This window comes from Perca flavescens, chromosome 14 (assembly GCF_004354835.1).
Source record: "Perca flavescens isolate YP-PL-M2 chromosome 14, PFLA_1.0, whole genome shotgun sequence".
NCBI lineage: Eukaryota > Metazoa > Chordata > Actinopteri > Perciformes > Percidae > Perca > Perca flavescens.
The window spans coordinates 27,758,578-27,780,975 of NC_041344.1; the positions used below are offsets into that span (position 1 = coordinate 27,758,578).

The following is a 22,398-nucleotide window of genomic DNA, read 5'->3' on the forward strand; positions in this document are numbered from 1 at the left end:
ATTAATGGCCACTTTTACCACACACACTGGCTGACCTACATGTCAGAGGGGAGAGGTTTGTACGATAATGGCACATGGGTAATACGTTTTCTGGGGCGGAAAAAAAGTACATGGAGTGCTGACCTTTTCTCCAGGGGGCCCTGGGGGGCCGACGGAACCAGGCTGTCCATCGTTACCCTGAAGAGGAAGGACACAGTGTCAGTGGAGGTTAATAGAAATAGAAAAGCGCAGAGTGGGAGACAAAATCCCAACAAATAAGCAACGTTTAGAAAAAAGGTTAAAGGTCCCATGACATGGTGCTCTTTGGATGTTTTTATATAGGACTTAGTGTTCCATTAAAACAGTGACCTCATAAGGGGAATATTCCAGATCGGCCCATCTGAGCTTTCATTTTCTCTAAGGCAGAGCAGGATACCCAGGGCTCGGTTTACACCTGTCACCACTGGGGGACCATAGGCAGGCTGGGGGAATGCATATTAATGTTAAAAAACCTCATAAAGTGAAATGTTCATGCCGCGGGACCTTTAAGTATTTAGACCATTTCAGGTCCATATAGTGAGAAAGAACAACGCATTGTCTTGAATGGATTGGTACAAAAACGTACGGAAGTTTTTACACACGATTCGTATTATATGCTTTGAAATTAGGTGATAGCTGGTCAAGTGACGCCTGCTACAGATCGCCGCGAGCTGTGGCTCGTATCACAGTTGCTAGCTGAGTTTAGCCGACAAGAGGTTACTGTGAGCCGACTACTGACCACTGCGAGATAACGGTCCTTTCAGCGGCAGTTTGTAGTTGAGTTTAGCCGAAAAGAGGTTACTGCGAGCCGGCTGCAGTGCACCCTGAGGTCACGGTTCTTTCAGGGACCGTTGGTAGTTGAGTTTAGCCGACAAAAAGGTTACTGTGAGCCGGTTACAGAGCACCGTGAGATTTCGGTCCTTTCAGTGTCAGTTGGTAGTTGAGTTTAGCCGACAAAAAGGTTACTGCGAGCCGGCTACAGAGCACCGCGAGATTTCGGTCCTTTCAGTGGCAGTTGGTAGTTGAGTTTAGCCAACAAAAAAGGTTACGGTGAGCCGGTTACAGAGCACCGCGAGATTTTGGTCCTTTCAGTGGCAGTTGGTAGTTGAGTTTAGCTGACAAAATGGTTTCTCGCAGTCTGCTACAGTGCACCCCGAGGTGACGGTCCTTTGAGGGGCCGTAGCCATTTGAGTTTAGCCAACAAAAGGTTACTGTGAGCCGGCTACAGAGCACCGCGAGATAACTGTCCTTTTAGGGGCCGTTGCTAGTTAAGTTTAGCAGCGACGACAGTTACGTTTAGGAACCAAAATGAATAGTTAAGATTAGAAATAAAACATGGCTGGGTTAAAACATTCCCAAGGAACTAACACCGCCGTTTCCCGGCTGGAAGTCTTTTCTTTTCCCCAGGAAGAGAACTGCGCTCCCTGGTTTGAAAGCGCTGTGTTTTATGACCCACCCCCCCCGACCTCCTTCTTACATGGTCCACAGCAGCAGTCAATGTGGTTCATACAGCAAGAAATACATTAAATACATACAAATTGCAGTGCTTGACTTTCCGTAGCTATATGTATGAATGGTTCATTAAAACAGGCAGATTAAATAAATAACTTACAGGTGTACCCATTAAGCCAGGGGTACCTGGATGACCAGAGGGTCCCGGGTGACCCTGGTAATGCAGAAGCAAATGATTAAAATGATTCATAATAGACAATATTGTAATGAAGGTTGTTTTTTTTTTTTTTTTTTTTAAACACAGAGGGAAAGGAGGGGAAGCGACAGATAAGCTTGGGACTTGTGAGTCACAAATGACAAATATACCTTGTCTCCTTTCTCTCCAGGGCCTCCAGCGGGTCCTCGATCACCTTTTACACCCTGTGGTCAAAGTGTCAGACAATATAAAATGTGACATTTCAAGCGGAAAGCATCAATCTGGGTCATTATTTCTCAAAGGAAATATAAATCTCAAGTATTACAAAGAAGGAGGATGATTTTGTTTTCACCCTACACTGTAAGAAAATAATCTGTAAAAACGGATAATGTCCTGGCAGAAAGTTACCATTACCATTAAGTTTACGGACATTTCTGTTAATCCAAAAAAACAAAAAATTCTGTAGATTTACAGTACATCCTTTGTACCTTTAAATGGACATTTCTGTTAATCCAAAAAATTTAAATACGGAAAAACACCAGTGAAAAATCATTACAGAAAATTCCTTATTTCTAATTCCTTATTCCCATATGAACACAGTATAATAAGCCCATATTTCTATGTACTCTCCTAACAGTGTATTACCTTAACCTTGTGAGGTTAAAATAAAAGCTAATTAGCGGTCGGCCCTTTGGGAGCCATAATGGTGCAGTTAGTGTCGAAACTTGCCTTTCCGCCGTCAGCTCCAGGGGGCCCTTGAGCTCCGGCTGCTCCCGGCGGGCCCTGTAATGACAACAGCAGAGCATCAGGCTCTGTCCGGGCCCCTGTGGGCCCCTCAGAGAAGGCCCTAGCTAATGAGGCAGACACAGCCTCTGCATCCATCACACCGACTGTGACTGATGACGACAAACGTTCAGCGAGTACCGTACTTTATAATTCTCCTTTAAAGATGAGCGGTCACCAGTGGTGGAAGAAGTATTCAGATCCTTTATTTAGGTAAAAGTAGTAATACCACACTGTAAAAAAAATACTCTGTTACAAGTAAAATCCTGCATTAAAAAGGTTACTTAAGTAGAAAATATGTAAGTACCATCAGAGAAATGTACTTTAAAAGTAAAAGTACCCAATGCAGAAAAATACTCACATTTTAGAAACTGGAAACAATCCAAACTGTTCTGTCAACCAACTAAGTGTTTAATGGTCTAATCATTTTAGCTGGACTTGTAGACCTGTTATATTGTTGGGTAGTTTAATTTATAATAAAATGTTGTATTTTATAAACTACATGTGTTTTGTGTACAACAGTATTTGTACTTGTATTTTTAAAGTAACTAAAGCTGTAACAGATGAATGTAGCGGAGTAAAAAGTACAATATTTCTCTCGGAAATGTAGCGAAGTAGAAGTAGAAAGTGGCATGAAAAGAAAAGACTTGATTAAAGTACAAGTGCCCCAAATTTGTACTTAAGTATGGTAACTGGAGTAAATGTACTTAGTTACATTCCACCACTGGCAGTCACAGTCTTGTGAGGCAATGGTTGAATGTGAATGACTGTGTCCTACTTGGTAACCATCTTGACCGTTTTTTCCCCGGAGGTCCCTGGTGTCCTTTGTCCCCTGGGACTCCTGGGAGACCGGGCGGTCCAGCTGGCCCTGCAGGGCAGTCCGAGCACACGTCCTGTAAGATGCCAGAGACGTGTTTGTGATGAAGTGATCGCTCTCAGGATGCAAATAGTCTTTTTTCCTGGTTAAAGACTGGTGGAAATGCTCCTTACCTTCAGATTTAGGTCGGAGAGGTCTGCTGCCTTCCCCTGAGAGAGAAACGGGGAATGAAAGAGTTAATCAATCAGGGAAACGCATCATCAGGGCTCCTCGGAGGCCTCGCAAGGTTAAGATTTCCCTTAAGTAGAACTATTCATCAGAAAGGCATGGGTCTACATACTTTGGACCAAAACGGTAATATATAGTATGTATTATATATGTTGACAAGACACTACAGGTGAATAGGGTCACATTTCTAATTGATAGGTATCACCATGAAACTTCACCAATTGATTTACCTACATTAAGACAAGTGTTTTTTAGTATTGCAAGTTTTCTGAAATTGCATGTTTAAATATAGAAAATGAGGCATTTTCTAATTAAATATGAGCTCATTGGCAGAACAGAAATCCGAACATTGGATAAAGCCATATCACTCCATATCTTAGGAAAATACTGTCAACTCAACAGCCCTAAAAATGCAATTTTTGCCACGTGGTTGGGATTAAAATGTTGTATAAATCGAAGGTTACGAATGTAACTACGGTTCTATGAATGCTGGATGACCACCAGCGGCAGGGCTTAACACTAGATGGCAGGTCGTCTGCCATCAAGCACTGCCTCTGGCGGTCAGTGAGGATGAAATAGAACAGCCTTTGAATGATAAACTCCTCTGTAGAAACCTTCAGAACATAGATAGGAATGAAAGTAGAAAGTGTGGTCTATGTGAGTGAGTGCTACTGAAATGGAGATTTCTGGCTCAGAGTATGAAAACAAAAAATATGTAGAGAAAACGGCCTTGAAACATATGGATTATAAAATCCCGTACATTTTTATTGGAAACAATTACAGACACAATATCTAATTGAATCCTTAGCATACTATATAGTAACGTGACTTTTCATTCTTTTATACACTATTCAGAGGACATATTGAATATAAAGTGAATCATAGGCTAGTAGTTACAACTTACTGGAGGTACAACCAGTACCTCAGATAACACTGGTTGTTTCCTTCCAATTTGTTTACTTACAGGCTCTCCTGGTGATCCCTTTTCTCCCGGCCTGCCTGGTAAACCCTGCATTTGGTACAAAGGCCAGAAAAGTTACATTCTCTGTAAATCGTAGATTATGGATACCCAAGTGTTCTAGAACAAATACATGAATGAGATATCGAGAAATAAGTAATCGTACCAATAAATGCAAAAAATAGTGAAAGCTATAACAAGGTAAAACTGTGCTAATTTCAAGTTTTATAAAAATAAAATACAAAAACAATTTGCATTTCATAATGTCACTTTTCACCACAAAGTCCTACAGCCAAGGCAGGCAGATCCTAGTTATGTGATTGGCTAATTCTTCAGTGTGAATGAGCAAACAGTCACTTTGGGTGTCCATAGCTATGGACGTATGGGTCTCAAACCAGGGTTTCCCCCAGTGTATTGCAAGCCGGTCCTAAGTTGCCCCCCACCAGGCCAAAGCCACTGGGGGAGGGGGGGATTTAAATGTATTTTTAATACGTTTTTTAAAGCACAGTTACAGTGGGGCGGCTCGGTTGGAAGTTTAGGTAATGATCATATTTTCAAATCTCCATTTAGCTGTTAGCACTGACTTAATGTAGGGCTCTATAGAATCTGTCTTATAGCTTTTTTAAATTCTCAATTTCGCCATTTTGTCCATGATTCTGTGTTATTACATGAACTATTGGGCTCTACATTAATATTGCCATCAGTCTGTGACTGGCCCCAGCCAGGCCCTCGTCGAAAAAAAAAAAAATAAATAAAAAAAGACACTTGCCACCGGGCTTAACAACTTTTCTGGGGGAAACTCTGTAAAGAAATAAGACATGAATGTTACATTGTTTATCCATTCATTCATTCATTCATTCATTCATTCATTCATTTTGGGCTCACATTATGTCCTGCTGGGCCCTGAGGACCAGCGACTCCTGGCAGACCCCTCAAGCCCTGGAACCCAGATAAACAGATATTAGTGGGACAACTTTTATAAACATAAACATATTAAATATGAATCTTTATTAATTTTACCGCAGGTCCGGGTAAGCCATTATTTCCCGGAGGCCCCTACAACAACAAAAAAATAAATAAAATTTTAAAAAAATTCCAGAAATGTTCAAAAATTTCCAAATGTGTAAATAAATGCGCTGGAGTAAGATAATGTCCCACTAGTTGACTGGCATTGATGCACGTACCGGTTGTCCCACTTTGCCTTCTCCTGAAGCACCCCTGTCCCCCGGTAACCCCGGTTCTCCTCGTGACCCTGGTTGGCCCTGGGGAGAAAAAATAAAATAAAATAAAAAGTTGACATCGCCATCCCGAGATAATGTCAGTTCAGCCGTTACGTTTGGCTAAGTGTCTCGCTCGGCACAGAAACGGTCACGTTCATCGGCGCCTGCTGATCCCAGAAAAAGCACCTTGTGTTTAATCTGTGGCGGTGAAAAAAGAAATATAAAATCATTTACAATCTGCAGTTGACATTTTGGTACCGAGCAGAGAAAACGTGTCGGTGACGAGGGTGAGCGATTTGACACTATAAATCCAGCAAACGCCCCAAATGTCTGGCCTCTCCCAGTCGGTGCCCCCCCCACTCCCGCCCCGACATCGAGCTCATCACAGCAAAGAGCTGCTCATCATCAGAGCCGTGGTCACAGTGCACTGGACACACAGATTGCATTTGATGCTTTCAACCCAAACTGAATTGTTTTTCTCATCCGTGCCAGAAAAAAAAAATAAGAAGAATTTTTCAAGTTTTTCACATCAACAAAAGAGCACCTGTGCATGATAAAAATAAAAATAAAAACTCAGGCAACCTACACACAGACAGACATACACACACACAGACACGTGCACACACACAGAGACACACGCACAGACACGCGCACACACACACACACAGACAGACAGAGACACGTGCACACACAGAGACACACACACTCAGACACGTGCACAAACACAGAGACACACACACACACAGAGAAACGCGCACACACACAGACACACGCACAGTCATGCACACACAGAGACACCTGCACGCACACACACAGACACAGAGGTACGCGCACACACACAAACACACACGCACAGAAACGTGCACACACACAGAAGTAGACAGACACACACAGACAGACAGACAGACAGACAGACAGACACAAACTTCTTTTAAACTTCTAAATCAACATTACCTTTAGCCCTGGGGGGCCTTGGATTCCCTGGGGGCCGGTCTCCCCCTGTAATATCACAAAGAACATCAGTCAAAATGCTCGTCACTGAAACACTTAAATGAAGCCTCTTTTGAAGACAACATTCAGAGTCCCCCAAAGCTTAATATGACCTGAGTCACTGGTTCCTACCCTCTAGTACACACGTGTCAAACTCAAGGCCCGCGGGCCAAATCCGGCCCCTTGCAGATTTTGATCTGGCCCGCATATCAATTTAGGTTCATAGTACATTTTGGCCCAACTACTTTTTGTCACTTTTTTTAATGTTTTTTTTCCCGATGTTTTTGTGTCGCTTTTTTCTTTTACATTTTAGTTAAATTTTTTGGGGCTTTATGTCGACCAAACTGTAAGTGAGAAGACTATATGAGACATGCAATAATACAATGAAATACTTTTTTTTTTTTATTAAATAAAGCATGTCAATGAACTCTCCATGTCCGGCCCTTGGTGTGATTCTCTTTTTCCAGTGTGGCCCTCAGTGAAGTTGATACGACCCCCAGGAGCGTTTCATAAATTAGCACGCCTAGCGGTAGCAGAAATACAACCTCATATCTAAACCGGAAAACGTCGGTCGCGGTTTTGAACGCAAAGGTCGCGATTTTAAAACACGTCTTTAACGTTGTGAAATGGTCGCATAGGCACCAAAACTACTTGGTTAAGTTTAGAAAAAGACCGTTTGGGTTAAAAAAAATAAAAAATAAAATAAATCACACGTTCCTTTACTTCCGGTTACGCATGTGACGGTAAACGTGACATTTGTCAAGTAAAAAAAAACAACCTTGCCACGGTCCCGGTTTGGTTATGTTTAGGCAGGTGGTTTGGGTTCAAATCAGACTAAACTGCATGCAAATTACTTTTGTTTTCAAATGGGACTTGAACCCAGCTCTCCCGAGTGAAACCCTAACCCTAACCCAATATCCTTATGCATAAATTCAAAGACGTTTCACTCACAGGATTGTTCAGGCACCACCGGAAATTCCGCAGGACGTACCTAATTTTCTGCCGGATATCCGTCACCTTCCGTTTTTTCCGGTGGATTTCTGAGGACTATGGTTAACTGTCTCCTCAGATCTCTGCAGGGTGAATCCAGACAGCTAGTTGGACTATCTGTCCAATCGGAGTTTTCTTAAAAACAACCTTTGAACGTACACACGTTCCACCAAAAACAAGTTCCTTTCCCGAGGCGATTTTGCAGACGATTGGGATCAGTTTAAAGAAATGCCAATAAACCATAGCACGTTTTACTCCCATCCCAGAATGCTGTGTGGACTAGCCAGAACCTCCTCCTCAGCGCTGTGGAGGAAGGTCTGGCAATGCAAGACTACCTTACTTCCTGCTTTGGCTCCCGTCGTAACTGCGACAGCCACGAGAGGGCGCCGCCGCTAGAAACGTAAATATCGGTCGTAATTGCTGCATGGACAAGCTTTTTTTTTTTTTCGGGGGAAAGGACAGACACCGTGTACGAGTTTCTGTTCTTCATGCACATGACTGAAGCGAAGGCCTCAGGGCCACACCTGGCAGCTGTAAAAAAAAGAAAAGCGAGCGAGCTGTGAGCCTAATGTGCGGTGCTTCTGTGTTGCTTTAATGCGATACGTCTTAACAACGTCCCCCCTTGTTTGCTCCTGCCTCGTCAGCAGGATGGCCACATGTCTCGGGTGAAAAATGATGAAGAAACGTGTTGAGCCGCAGGGCAAAAAATATAAAAAAGTGCCTACTCAGGCTCCTTTTCCTCCCATACAGCTCGGCTCGTATTGTGCTGTGGCTCAACACGTATTACAGGCAGCGGGGAAGATGTTTACAAGCAGAACACATGTGGAATACAGACGCGCTAATGAGGTTCCTACGACTGCTGGAAGTGAACTGATGAACACGCATTTCTATTATCAATGTAAGGGCTCCACAATACAGTGTTTCCTCTATGTTGATTTGACCGTGGCGGCCCCCCACGGCAACATTTCTGCCCCCCACGGTATCAGAAATAGGGCGGCAATGATAGAGTGCATGTCGGAGAACGTTTTTATTTTAGGTGCATTATTTCCATGCTGAAGTAGTGACACTGCATTAAGATAATGTAATTAATATTGGGTTTATTGTTATTTGCTACAGAATGCTTAGCCCCCACTACTAAAAAAAAAATATATATATATATATATATATATATATATATATATATATATATATATATATATATATATATATATATATATTTTAAATCGTCATATCACCAAGAACACGTAGATTTTTTTGCGTTAGTTGAAAGAAAATATCAGTCGAGAACTGCATGTTAAAATGTAATTGTTCTGTCATTTTTAGGAGATGGTGCTGATATACGATACTGACAGGGTGGGATTAGATAATGTTTTACAACATTAAAGCTATATAAAAAAAAAATATATATATATATATATATATATATATATATATATATATATATATATATATATATATATATATATATATATATATATATATATATATATATATATATATAAAATGTCTTACGTTTTGCCCATCTTTGCCCTTTCCTGGTGGTCCAGGGGGTCCAGTCAAACCGGGATCTCCGGGTGGGCCTGAAGGACCTGCTTGTCCTGGTTTACCTTGTTCACCCTAAAAAAAATGTTACAATAAAGAAAGAACTTTACAGTGAACTGTCAGGCTGTACTCGCCCTAACTTTGGTACAAAAGGGTTAATGCCCGACGAGGTGTCCATTATCAGGCTTAATGGACGAAGGGGAAGCCAGAACCGTCTGCTGAAGTCCATTAATTAACTGACTATGGACACCTCGAAGGGCACTAATCGCTTATACCATGGTCACTTGCCAAATATATATTTTTTGAGACCATTCATTTATATATTTTTTTAAAAAGGTCCCATGACATGGTGCTCTTTGGATGCTTTTATATAGACCTTAGTGGTCCCCTAAGTCTGTATCTGAAGTCTCTTTTATATAGACCTTAGTGGTCCCCTAATACTGTATCTGAAGTCTCTTTTATATAGACCTTAAAGGTCCCCTAATACTGTATCTGAAGTCTCTTTTATATAGACCTTAGTGGTCCCCTAATACTGTATCTGAAGTCTCTTTTATATAGACCTCAGTGGTCCCCTAATACTGTATCTGAAGTCTCTTTTATATAGACCTTAGTGGTCCCCTAATACTGTATCTGAAGTCTCTTTTATATAGACCTCAGTGGTCCTCTAAGACTGTATCTGAAGTCTCTTTTATATAGATCTTAGTGGTCCCCTAATACTGTATCTGAAGTCTCTTTCCCGAAATTCATCCTTGGTGCAGAATTACACCAGGCAAATAAAATGCCTATACAGATCATCTACAAACTGCCAAAACAAAAACACTGATATTTTCGGCCAGGGCCGATAATCAGTCTATCCCTACTCTCTTCTCTGCAGACTTATTTTCCCTCTGCATTGTCAAACCCATTCTGAACATAGTCTGTCTACTTTCATAAGAAACATCCATCCAAACATACCCACATGGCATTTAAAAAATACGCGACTGACCTTGTCTCCTCTCTGTCCAGCTGGCCCGGGAGGCCCAATGATCCCTGGTATGCCCTGGAAGACAGAAAACCGGTAGTTCCACACTCAAGGGATTTGTTATCACTGGCTACTGTTCACATCTTATACTGTAGTCACAGAAAATGCAAACAGCCAGTCATTTTACATGCACACTAATATTCCACTATTATTCCGAATTAGACAATATTTCGATTTCGACACGGGTCTTTGTGACAAAGTGGGTGAGGTTCCATGCACTCACCACTTAAGGCTCTTATATACTAGACGCAGCCCAGCTGGCGCGTGCAAATGTGACGTCATGGGATCGCCGTGACTACTCAAACCCGCGCTGGTGCTCGCGACACTAGTTGCAGTCTTCTCCTGAACAGCGGTGGCGCTAATGAGCAAATGCTACCAACATTGCTCTTTCCACGGACCAGAAGAAGAAGAAACAGGTAAACAACGGCAGAACTGGCAGCAGTATTGCCGTCAATGCTTGGATTTGATTGGACGACCTACTTCGTCTGATCGAGCCTTTCATTCACCATAAAAGAACTCATCTTAACCCAGTACGTTTTCAAGAGAGACCTGCAGTCCCTCTGAGAGTCCTGGCATCCGGTTGTCGGCGAACTCGTTCAGGCCTCCTGTTTCCGCTTTGTCGCGCGCCGCTGAATAAAAAAAAAAAAAAAAAGAGCCGTGCGAGACCTGTGCTCGCGCGCTGCCAGGATATTACGTCATTTTGACGTCACGATGGCGCGCGCCACCTTGGATGCGTCTAGTATATAAGAGCCTTTAGTCCCTTAGTGCTTGTGTAGGTTTCTCCATATTTATTTCATACATTGCTCTAGTAATTTTCATATGGTATTCAATTTCAGTTTGCTTTAAAGACCTCAGGTTGTACCACAATAGGTTTACATGGTTTAGTTTTCAAAAAAAAAAAAAAAAACCTGTGTGTTGAGCGCTCCGTTTTAGCTACTAAGTGAGGCATCTCACTTCTACTATCCCATCTTTGTCAAAAAGAGTTGCCCATGCGCAGTACCTAGGTAAGGACTACTAGCCAGTCAGAAGCAAAGTAGGGCCGGCCCTGACAAGCAAGCTGCTGTGATCCAAAAACAAACCCGCTTCAGCCGGTAATCTATGGCTTTGGCTCAGCTGTACGACCTAGACTGGAGACAGACCTTTCAGAGTGGCGAGTTATTTAAATGTTAAAGCTTTAATGCAAGAGATTTTTTTATGTTAATAAACCCTCGTTACATTCAAGCCATTGCCAAATGAGTTGCTACAAAGCTAATTAAGACTATCAGCACCACACAACTCTCTCTGGATTTCGCAGTATGGCTATGTTCATTAACTGGTGTGGTCAGGCGACTTTCGCGCACAGAAAATCAAATGAAGATAATGACCTCTTCTGAAGAGTCCATTTTTTTTTAAATCCTCCGTGTCCTCCTTGGCTACAAGCAACTGTGTGGAGGAGGCGTGGGGGTGGTGCGCGATCACAGAAGGCTTGTATCATGTGGATACACCGACAGTTTTGTTGTCATTATTTAGAATTCCTCATAGGGGCGACAGAAACTACGCACTATAGCTTTGACAAATTAGTCTTTCATAGGTAGCGTTTTAGTTCTGTCTCCTGGACATGGCGATACAACTATCTGAACTCTTCGGGTCTCCGCTCTAACTAGCTTGTTTTGAGGGAGTGCCACGCTAGCAGCTATGCGAGCATTATAACGTGTCTTACAAAATGGTGCGCATTTGTCTCTGAAGTAAAGGCTGGACTACAGTAGAGCTGTTTGGAGCAGTTGGTGAACAGTGTTTTCTGTTGGAGATGGTAAGTCCCTTTGGGGTGGACTTTGGGCTTTTTCACTTTGTAAACCTATAAACGTGCACAAAAAAAGATATATAACACAATAAAGGAAAGGGAAAAAGCTAAAAAGCATAAATATGAGCTCTTTAATGTTATCATTGCTTTTGTGTAACATATTTCAGGGCTTACTATGCTACTATGCCAGGTTTGTTTGTGTTAAAAATATTACATTCTTACATCAAGCACTGGTTTAAAGCTGACACACAACTACAGTTGAGTTTTTTAAGGTGTAGCTTCGAACAGCTAATTGTTTGTTTTGGCATACTCACCCTTTCTTTGTTCCTTTTGTCTGGTCACCATGCAGGAATGTTTGGGGAGGAGCCACCGATCATTTCCTGGTGTATTTCTAGTACTGATGATGTCATCGTTGATATCACAGGTCAGAACCAAGGGATGGGGATTTGCCATGTTTGGTTTAGGCATTTGAGGGGTAATTGGGAGGAGTTACATGCCTCAAAAAAGTGTTCTTTATCTGTGTAGTATAATTACTAAACTGTCTAGCTTTTTTCAGATTGTGGTAATGTTCAAAACGCTACTTACACACGGCTGCATGTAAACGGGACTATTAGTCGAATACTGACTTACATTTGCCACGTAAACGGCTTATAAATTGTCTTTTTCGGAATAAGGCCAAAAAACCTAATATTATGTGCATGTAAACGTAGCGAGTGACTCCCACCTTCAATGAATCTAGGATGGCTTAGAAAAGACCTACCACGTTCCCTGGTAATCCACGAGGACCTTGAGGACCAGCTATGCCAGGTGGACCCTGGGGGGGAAACAAATCAGCCGTTACAGATGGTACAGTACAGCACATCTTGATTTCAGACCCCACCCATGTCCTCCACAATGACAGTGCCTTCCATTTGTACTCGGAACTCGTATTTTCCGACGTCAAAGTTTGAAACACGCCCCTTTTAGCCTTACTGCACATATTATGACAACTGTTATGTGTTGTACAACGGCCAGTGTGCAATTTAGTTGGCTACAGTGGCAGTCTCTGCATGCAATATGAGCATGTCCATGCAGAGTGATGCAACAATCTGTGTACTTGATGTAGAGTATGTGTGTATGTATACGTATGCACAATGTTGTGTTGAATTCTTTTAACAGCAGATATTGTTTGTTTGTCACATTAAATCAGACAACTTACAGGGTCTCCAACTCGTCCAGTCTCTCCCGTAGGTCCAGTTTCACCTTTCGGACCCTGGAATATACGGTTAATGGCAAATTAAGACATATTCAATTAACATTCACTGTACAGTACACTGACTGGGAGGTTGGCATCACTAGCATCTCACCACTGGTCCAGCTGGTCCCTTAAAGCCTTGTTCACCAGGTAGCCCTCTTTGACCCTGCAGGAGACCGCACATGAAATAACCCGTGAGTTGAGTAGGGTAGGTCTATATATGTGCTGTCTTGTATCCAATCCAATCCAATCCAAATGTATTCATAAAGCACATTTAAAAACAACAACAGTTGGTGTACAATCAGACAAAACAAAAACACACAAAAAAAACAGTTTCAAAATGATAATAATATAGAAAGGCAACTATTCTAATGTGTTAAAGTCCTGAGAATAAAAATGTTTAGTTATGCCCTTGTATACAATGGGCCAGTGCGTTACTGTCTCTTACAGTTTAAATTGTGTTGCCCAGTTAAGGAAAGCCCCTGAGAGCCCATGTTGTAGCGGGACGGCTTCAGCATCGCCATACTGAATCTCTGCTGACATCTAGTGGGCTCCTCTGCATATTGCCAGAACCAGGGGTGGAAAGTAACTGAAGTACATTTACTCAAGTACTGTACTTAAGTTCAAAATTGAGGTAATTTAACTTTACTTGAGTCTTTTCTCTTCATGCCACTTTCTACTTCTACTCCGCTACATTTCAGCGAGATATATTGTACTTTTTACTCCGCTAATGAAAGTAAATGACATTTTTTACAGTGTGGTATTAGTACTAGGATCTGAATACTTCTTCCACCGTTGGCCAGCAATGTTTTGCTCCAGCGATTCCAAACCTTCCCCCCTTTTCTATAACTTGAAGAAGACCCTTGACTATGTGACATTTTTTTTTTTTATGGATTATATTCAATGCATTCAAAATAACAGTACAGAGAAGGAAGATAGCATAACAGGGCTGGACGATTCATGGCAAATGTTATCGAAATTCAGAACCTCTAACCGACATCATTTTCTCATGTCGGTTATTTATTTATTTATTTTTATCCTGTTGAAACTTTCCCTACTGTGTGTGTTCATGTACTTTTCCCCTTTAAAACATGTTTAATGTTTAAATCTCCAGCCCGTGCATTCACTGACATCTTGTCCTTGTCAGTAAACTATGAGGGCAACCCACCTCAACAAAAATTAATCGTAATCGAGGTCAAATGTTCAACTGATTGTGATTTTGATTTTAAGTCATCATCATCCCGCCCTGTAACATAAATTGTTCAATATCCCCTAAATAGTGAACACAATAACTGCAGGGAGTTTGTGTACAGTAAAACAAGCGATTTGGATGAATTATTTTTAAGCATATTACTTTATCTGAATATTGTATCACAGAAGTCTTTCCCTGTTATTTTTAGGAGCTTTTAATACAATTCTCTATATTGTTTGAACAGCCATACGGACGTAATACGCTTTTTTTTTGACAAATTCAGTGTTTTCTTCTTCCTGATGCTCGGCCATTGTTCTAATGTTCTACAGGGAAGGCTCTGTGAATGGAGCTTGTGTTCAGGGCTTCACCGTGCCCTTATCCTGTGTGTTATATTTTTTTTTAGTTTATTTCTTAAATAATAATCCAAACTTTAGAAGAAATGACAATTTCGTTTTAGACCCCTAAAAGTAAATGAATGGCCTTGCGACGCCGGGGTCGGGGATCAGTGCGTTAAAAAGGAAGAAGACAAGGCAGCTAAAAAAAAACAGAGAGGAAAAAACTCACCTTCTCTCCTGGGCTCCCTTGATCCCCCTTCGCTCCCTTCTCTCCAGGTATTCCCTACAGGCCAGAACAAACAATCCGGTTAGTGTCAATGAAAAAGGAAAAGTAAAGGAAGACAAGAAGAAGAACAGAAGATCTGCACATACACACGTACACGACCACATAGAAAACCATGAAGCATTAACAAAAAACTACAAAATAGCCTAGAGAATAGTATCAAATTCCCATAATCTTATAAGAGAGTTTGGTGTGTGTGTGTGTGTGTGTGTGTGTGTGTGTGTGTGTGTGTGTGTGTGTGTGTGTCTGTGTCTGTGTGTGTGCCTGTGTGTTCTTTTTAAGGAGTTTGTTCCTTCACTATTTCTGCTTATGATTTTTTCAAGATCATTTTGTGAAATCACTTTCTGGATTGGCAGTGAGAAATATAATTCACTGCATTACCGGCTGACCTGAAATCACGTACATCAGCTAGTAGAGAAGAGAAAAAACATTTGTGCCCAAATTGTAATTATGAACTGGAAAGTAATCTCTTGAATTTTTAAAAAGATGTCTAGGGGACGTTTTAGGTCAATTTAAAGGAACAGTTGACTATTCCTTTATTGGGATCCCCATTAGCTGCTAACAATGTAGCAGCTACTCATCCTGCGCTCCACATACAACAATCACAATATTTACATAATAAAATAAGTAATAAAATAAGTCTACTCACAGGTTCACCGGGCTCAGGGATGACATTTGCCACCTGTGAAGAAAAAACAGACAGTAGATGATAATTTACAGCATGACTTACTGTAATACGTCACACAATTGCAGGGTTGTGACTATGTTAAAGGTATAATATGCAATGTTTTCTTATTTAAACAATGTGTGGAGTAATACCAAAGTAATCCCTCTCAATCATCCCTTTTTACCCACTACAAGTGTCTGGTGAAGTCTGTATTTGCCCTCTGAATTAAAAACGTTTTGTTTTTATTTTGCTGTGTGCGGGACGTTTCTGGGCGGCAACAAAGAGCCTTTGGGCCCCACGTGGGTGTGTAACCCCCAGCCAATGACAGCGTGCAGAGTGTGTTCTCATTCCCAACCGCCACTTTGCCCCTCCACGTCTTATACCGATGCACAAGTCTAACTGACCAAGGACCAAAGAAAAATACAGGATTAAGCTCTGCATTCATAGCCTGGCTCCGCCCTCCTACGTACTTCCGCTCAATTTTAATTTTCCTTCACTACTCCATCTTGGTTTGCGGTATAGTCTTGGGTTTTCTCTGACCAAATCTTTGGCGGTCCAATCAGCGAACAGAGGGAGTGGCTGAGAACAATGACGTTCAGGTTGTGCGCTAGTTCCGTAATGGCGGCGGAGAAAGATGCGGTCCGTTGTGGCAACGCCGCCGAATATCCAGAAGTTAAAGCCTGAGCAAGAACAATATTTGCTGAGTTTTGTTGGTGGCCATGATGTTGTGGCCCTCGTCCCCACGGGGTTCGGGAAAAGTTAGATTTTCCAGCTTGCTCCATTAGTAGTGAAGGCTAATGGACCAGTGTCTGGTAGGACCAGACTAGTGGACCAGAGTCTGGTAGGACCAGACTAGTGGACCAGAGTCTGGTAGGACTAGAGCTGCAACGATCCATCGAATAGTTGTAAACTATTCAATTAATCGGCAACTATTTCCATAATAGATTAATCGGTTTTAATCATTTTTTTATGAAAACAAAAGTCAAATGTATCTGATTGAAAGTTCTTAAATGTGAATATTTTCTAGTTTCCTCCTAGTTTCCTCTGTGTCAGTATACTGAATTTCTTTGAGTTGTGGCCAAAACAAGATATTTGAGGACGTCATCTTGGGATTTGGAAAGCACTGATTAACGTGTGTCTGAATTTTCCGACATTTCATAGACCAAACAACTAATGGATTAATCGAGAAAATGATTCGATAATGAAAATAATCGTTAGTTGCAGCCCTAAAAGAGTCCAATATTCCTCTGATTACTGTTTTGTACGGCGCTCCCTCTCTTCATTCACTAGACCACCGCTGCACTCTCTCTCTCTCTCTCTCTCTCTCTCTCTCTCTCTCTCGAACATTGAACAGTGACTTTGTTCGAAACCGCTCCCTCATTCGCTCACTGTTCCCTATCTAGTGTTTTTTAAATAGTGAACTATTTAGGGAACAACCCTATTAGTACTTCTAATACGTCCCTGAAACAAACGCAGCACTCAAAACGTTGTATGCTGCATGTTATATTTCTAGAAGAATTTAGAAACAAAAGCCCGCTCCAGTTTTTCCTCTTCAGTTTTTGCGGTGACTTCTGCTTCTTCTTCTCCTCCGGGAAAACACGGCAGCGTCGCGTTACAAAACGGCGGCCGCACTATATGGTGCACTATTTCCATGATAGGAAACGGTTTCGAACATAAGCTTGCGTGTTTGCGGACAGTAAAGTTTAGTTGCTACATATTCCACCTTTAACATGCACACTGGAAAACAAATTTGACTTACATTTCCTGGAATGCCAGGTAGTCCCCGAGCTCCCACTTCACCCTGAGGCAAGAGACAATAAGTTCACACTGTCTGCATAGTAATGACCTTATTACAGCTAATACTGCAGGGCGACCATTACTGAGGCCTCTGTAACACCGTGCCATACACAGCCACACAGCTCCACTGTTTTTGGCTTGACATTTAATTGGACCTTGTACAGCAAATTAAACTGGTTAGTTCTCATTTACCTTGTCGCCCTTGTCGCCCTTTGGCCCGACGGGTCCGTCCTGTCCTCTTTCTCCCTGAAAGAGAAGCCCAAAATCGAAATGTAATGTAGTACATTTCTACAGGAAAGGGACCCAATCTGCACTTTAATGCAGGCAAATGGGAACTTTTTTTAATTGGGAAGTAGGAAGTCAAGAGCAGTGGGTCTCCAAGTGAAGGCCCTTGAGGGTGTCCCAGAAGGTTACCCAGCCAAATTAGGAACAATTCATTTCACAGATTATTTTGGAAAACTTGTGATTGAAATGGATATGAAGAAAGGAAATGGATATGTATCTGAATATGTACTATGTAATGGATATGAATCGGAACATGTCTTATTGAAATTGATAGTAATTTAAGTATGTACTGTAGAAAGGAAATGGATGTGTATTATTGCAATGGATACAGAATGGATAGACTTTATGTATTTGCGTTCACATCGGAAACGTGCACATCAATATTTGTAAGGTGAGGCTATTTGCACCCCTGGTGCAATTAGAAATGAATGCTATTCATACCCTGGTGCAATTAGAAAGTAATGCTCTTTGTACCCCGCCGGTGTACACAGCAATGTGTTCTATTAATACCCCGTCTGGTACAAATATCAGTGTATGCTATTTGCACCCCTGTGCATTTACAGTACCTTGGCATATATTTACACACAGTTATCCATACTACTCATGTATTACACCTTTTTGGAATATTATCGCTCTGACATTCTTACCCTAACCATAACCAATCCCACTCCTCTTGCCTAAACCTAACCAACCCAACCAGAGCAGGCATATTCATGAGTCTTCCCCTACCACCCTGCAAAAAAAACATTTCGCGTTCGCGGGCCCTGACTTGCGCAATTGCGCAATTGCATGCAAATTATCTAATCCAAAATATAATAAAGAAAAAAAGAAAAAAAAGAAATCACCTCAAAGGGGAATTGAACTCCAAACTCCCATACCACATGTAAGTGCTCTAACCACTCACCTAGCAATTCTTATGGAATGTTGAACAACTCTTTACCACTTGGTTGGTTTCTTCAAGCCTCGATTGCTAGGTAACCGTACTGTAGCCTATACAAAAAAATAGGTACTAACTAACAGACTAACGGCTGTATGCTTTCACTGAAGACAGAAAGCGCAACTGTAGTATCCATTTTCCGCTAGAAATTCAATTGTTATAAACTTTAGAGACAAAACTTTCCTAATATGCCAGTTTCTGCTATCATGGAAGATGAACGTCCGCCATGATTTCGGTGCACGCGAGCAACGTTTTTTTGTTGTTACGTCACAGGGTGTGAATAGCTCAGCTGTGTGGCCGAGGCTATTCGTACCGGGGGTGCAAAGAGACACTCCGTATTTGTATAGGCTAAGTGGCAACAAGTTCAAATTGTGGAGTCTCGACATGTATTCCTGCAATAGATATGAAATTGATATACACGGTATTGCAATTGAATTAAGATATGTTTTGCTTGCATGAATGTGAAACTTCGCACAAATCACACTCCCATTGATGAGTGGTTTTCAACGGTCCCACACCTGGGGACACAGAAATGGGAGGGGCAGAATGTATTTAAGACTTGTGCTAATTGTTGAAAGATATTCTCGACTAAGGTCCAGAGGGACCGAAACGTTAGTTTTCGTTAATAAATGGCGATGCAATAGCAGAGGCGGAGTGCGGCAAGTTTGTGATATTTCGCAACGCACCTGCACTGAAAAATTGTCGGATGTGAGAATGGTTTCTTCGGAAAGTTTACTGAAGATTATTTTACCGGACATTCTTTCTGTTGCATGATTATATATAACATTTGTAGATGTTACCCAATTCAGTACTTAAACCAACAACATGGGACCCTGTGGGGGGGTGGGGTCTACACTCTGGTGATGCTTGATTGAAAATAAAAGAAAATAAAGCATAGTCAAACCTACCGGAACACCCCTGTCTCCTCGTACTCCAACACCACCTTGTTGCCCAGGGGAACCAGATTCTCCCTGTAAAAAAACACCAAAACAAACCATATGATATATATGAGGAACCATGACTGGAAAACAGCCCCCCCCACTTCATAAAAGAAGACACTCAGGAACTCTTCCATTAACATTGCATCTTTAGTTTTCTATACTGTTTGGTTTTGCCCTACACTTGCACTTTTTAGAAGTTATTACTGTATTGTACATATTACCTTTTTTTAATTGTATATCTTATCTATTTTATCTTTATTTGTCTATATTTCTTATATTTTATATTATATGTGTTGTATGTGTCCTTGTTTGCACCGTGTCTGGCACATATTGCAGAATTGACAATACAGTTGACTTGATGTTTCATTATCTCACAAAATACCCCAAAGTATTTAACAGCTGTGAACTCACTCTCTCCCCTGGAGGTCCTCTTGGTCCGGGAGGCCCGTCGTCACCCTGGGGAGAAGACACACGTACGTATTCAAATGTCAGATTTGCATATGAAAAAAAATCACATATTATATCTCATAATCTGGATATGTTCTCAGTCATGTCCAGCATGTTTCTTGGTATGTTACGATGAAGTCGGAGTTACCTTAGGCCCGGGCTTGCCGGCAAAGCCATCTGCTCCGCGCTCTCCCCTGAGCCCCTGCAGAGACACACCATTTATCCACTGTTATTGACTGAGTTAACACAGAGATCAATGTTTAAAAAAAGGCAATAAAAAAACACCTTGGAGCAACATATTGGTAGAATGCTATGCAGATGGAGATTTTGAGTTTTTTCTGGGTACTATGTTAAGGGAGTCATCAGCATAAGCTTAGATTCATAGACCCATATTAGTGTAAGTTTGACTCATTTTCTAATATGTCTAATGTTCGTCATTTATGTGGACTGTAATGTTTAACGTAAATGGGTTGAATTCATAGGCATAATGTCAGGGGGTTAGAGGCCCCCCTAATAATCCATTCTGGGCTTTTTCTGAAGATTTTTCTTGCTTTTTTGTCACCTTTTTGGAGTTTTTTTATTGAAGTTTTTGTTGCCTCATTTTTTGATATTTTGTCACTTTTCTCAATACATGCAGACGTGTCCCGGGACCTCCCTAGATAGTTGGAGATCTCTCCTATTAAACTAAGTGTAGTTAGAGACGTAAATGGATATTAAATGAAAATAATCTAGTATTAGGATATTGGCCTAAACTGGTAAATTATATATAATTATAATATAATAAAATATATTATTTCAAAATGTTGTGGGCAATTTTTGCCCCTCCATCATGTTTTTTAGCGTTCTGAGATTATTTAGGTTTTTTTTGCCCTTTTTCCCGACCCTTCATTTCTGACACTGGCTCAAAACCAAAACAATGAGCTGAAAGACACTAAATCACACCATAGGACACCTGGGTGGCTCACCTGGTAGAGCACATGCCCATATATAGAGGTTTACTCCTCGACGCAGCGACCGTGGGTTTGACTCCGACCTGCGGCCCTTTGCTGCATCTGCGTCTTTCCCCCTTTCATGACTTCAGCTGTCCAATAAAAATAAAGGCCTAAAATGCCCCAAAAAAGAATCTTGGCAGAAAAAAAAGAAGCTCCACAGAGCTGAGAAGAGCTGCAGATTTGGGTTATAATTCTCTGTGGTTTTGTCCCTGTAAGTGACGTCTTTTCAATACACATGGCCATTTGAGCCATTGTTCATACACATTTTTTGTCTGGTGCAGCTTTAAAGTGTCACAGAAAGTTTGGTCACTGTGAACACGGAAGGCAAAAAAAATATAAGAAATAAGAAAACAAAAAACAACATTATTCTAAAGGTCATACTGACCACGGCACCGTCATTTCCAGGAAGTCCATCCAGACCGTCTTTACCAGGAAGACCCTGCAAAGATCAGCGATGAAAGGTTGCCATTTGGTGATGTGAACAGAGAAAGGACAACATCTACGACTCAAAGTACCATCACCTTATCATGGTCATTGCATCACATGGTCAGGCCATACCAGACCTTTGTAATCACTTCACAAATTGTTATCTCTTTAAATTTCTGTGAGTGAATTTTATGTATGTGAGATACATATACAGTATGTGTGTTTGTTGTATTATGATTGTCTAAGCTACTGGATGCCTAAACGAATAAAGTATCTATCTATCTATCTATCTATCAACAAATTATTTCATGTGGGGAATAAAAGGCCAACTCACAGGCTTTCCAGGCTCTCCGTGTTTGCCCGAAAATCCAATCTCACCAGGTAGACCCTTCATAAAGAGAGAACGAGTATTAATGCATTTATTGCCAAAACAACAAATCGTATTTATGAATGATTGTGTTCTGATCAGTGCCGGGTCACTTACAGGAGGTCCCGTGTGTCCTGGGTTTCCTGGTGGCCCAGATGGACCCTGTGGACCCTGCAAAATAAATACAACATGTAATGTAAATGTATATCGCCTGATCTGGGCAATAATTCAATATGATAATGTATCGTCTTTCAATGGAATCATATCGTGAACAAATATTTCGAGATGTCGTTTTGTACGATTACGTTGTCTAAACTGATAATAACAAGCACATACTTGTGAAACGTATAATTTGAAGAATGAAAGATATGTTTTAACATCACATTATTTTTGTGCATGCGTCAGTATTTAGCTGGGGAAAAAAATATAATTTTTTTCTCTATGATTGAAACTGTTGACCACATTATTGATGATTATTTACTTAAAATCTCATTGTAAAA

General features: G+C 41.2%; 1 protein-coding gene across 1 annotated transcript in view; it reads right to left on the minus strand.

Annotated features, from left to right (window-relative positions):
- col22a1 (collagen, type XXII, alpha 1) overlaps window positions 1-22,398 on the minus strand; it is an 84,926-nt gene that overhangs the window by 17,276 nt on the left and 45,252 nt on the right. The window contains 27 exon segments of the mRNA XM_028598273.1: window positions 124-177; window positions 1,631-1,684; window positions 1,837-1,890; window positions 2,396-2,449; window positions 3,228-3,254; window positions 3,256-3,342; window positions 3,440-3,475; window positions 4,459-4,503; window positions 5,338-5,391; window positions 5,473-5,508; window positions 5,637-5,714; window positions 6,627-6,671; window positions 9,165-9,269; window positions 10,180-10,233; window positions 12,756-12,809; window positions 13,194-13,247; window positions 13,342-13,395; window positions 14,986-15,039; window positions 15,689-15,721; window positions 17,466-17,507; window positions 17,696-17,749; window positions 19,634-19,696; window positions 20,078-20,122; window positions 20,262-20,315; window positions 21,491-21,544; window positions 21,866-21,919; window positions 22,016-22,069. Of these exon segments, the coding sequence (XP_028454074.1) occupies window positions 124-177; window positions 1,631-1,684; window positions 1,837-1,890; window positions 2,396-2,449; window positions 3,228-3,254; window positions 3,256-3,342; window positions 3,440-3,475; window positions 4,459-4,503; window positions 5,338-5,391; window positions 5,473-5,508; window positions 5,637-5,714; window positions 6,627-6,671; window positions 9,165-9,269; window positions 10,180-10,233; window positions 12,756-12,809; window positions 13,194-13,247; window positions 13,342-13,395; window positions 14,986-15,039; window positions 15,689-15,721; window positions 17,466-17,507; window positions 17,696-17,749; window positions 19,634-19,696; window positions 20,078-20,122; window positions 20,262-20,315; window positions 21,491-21,544; window positions 21,866-21,919; window positions 22,016-22,069 (1,452 nt within the window).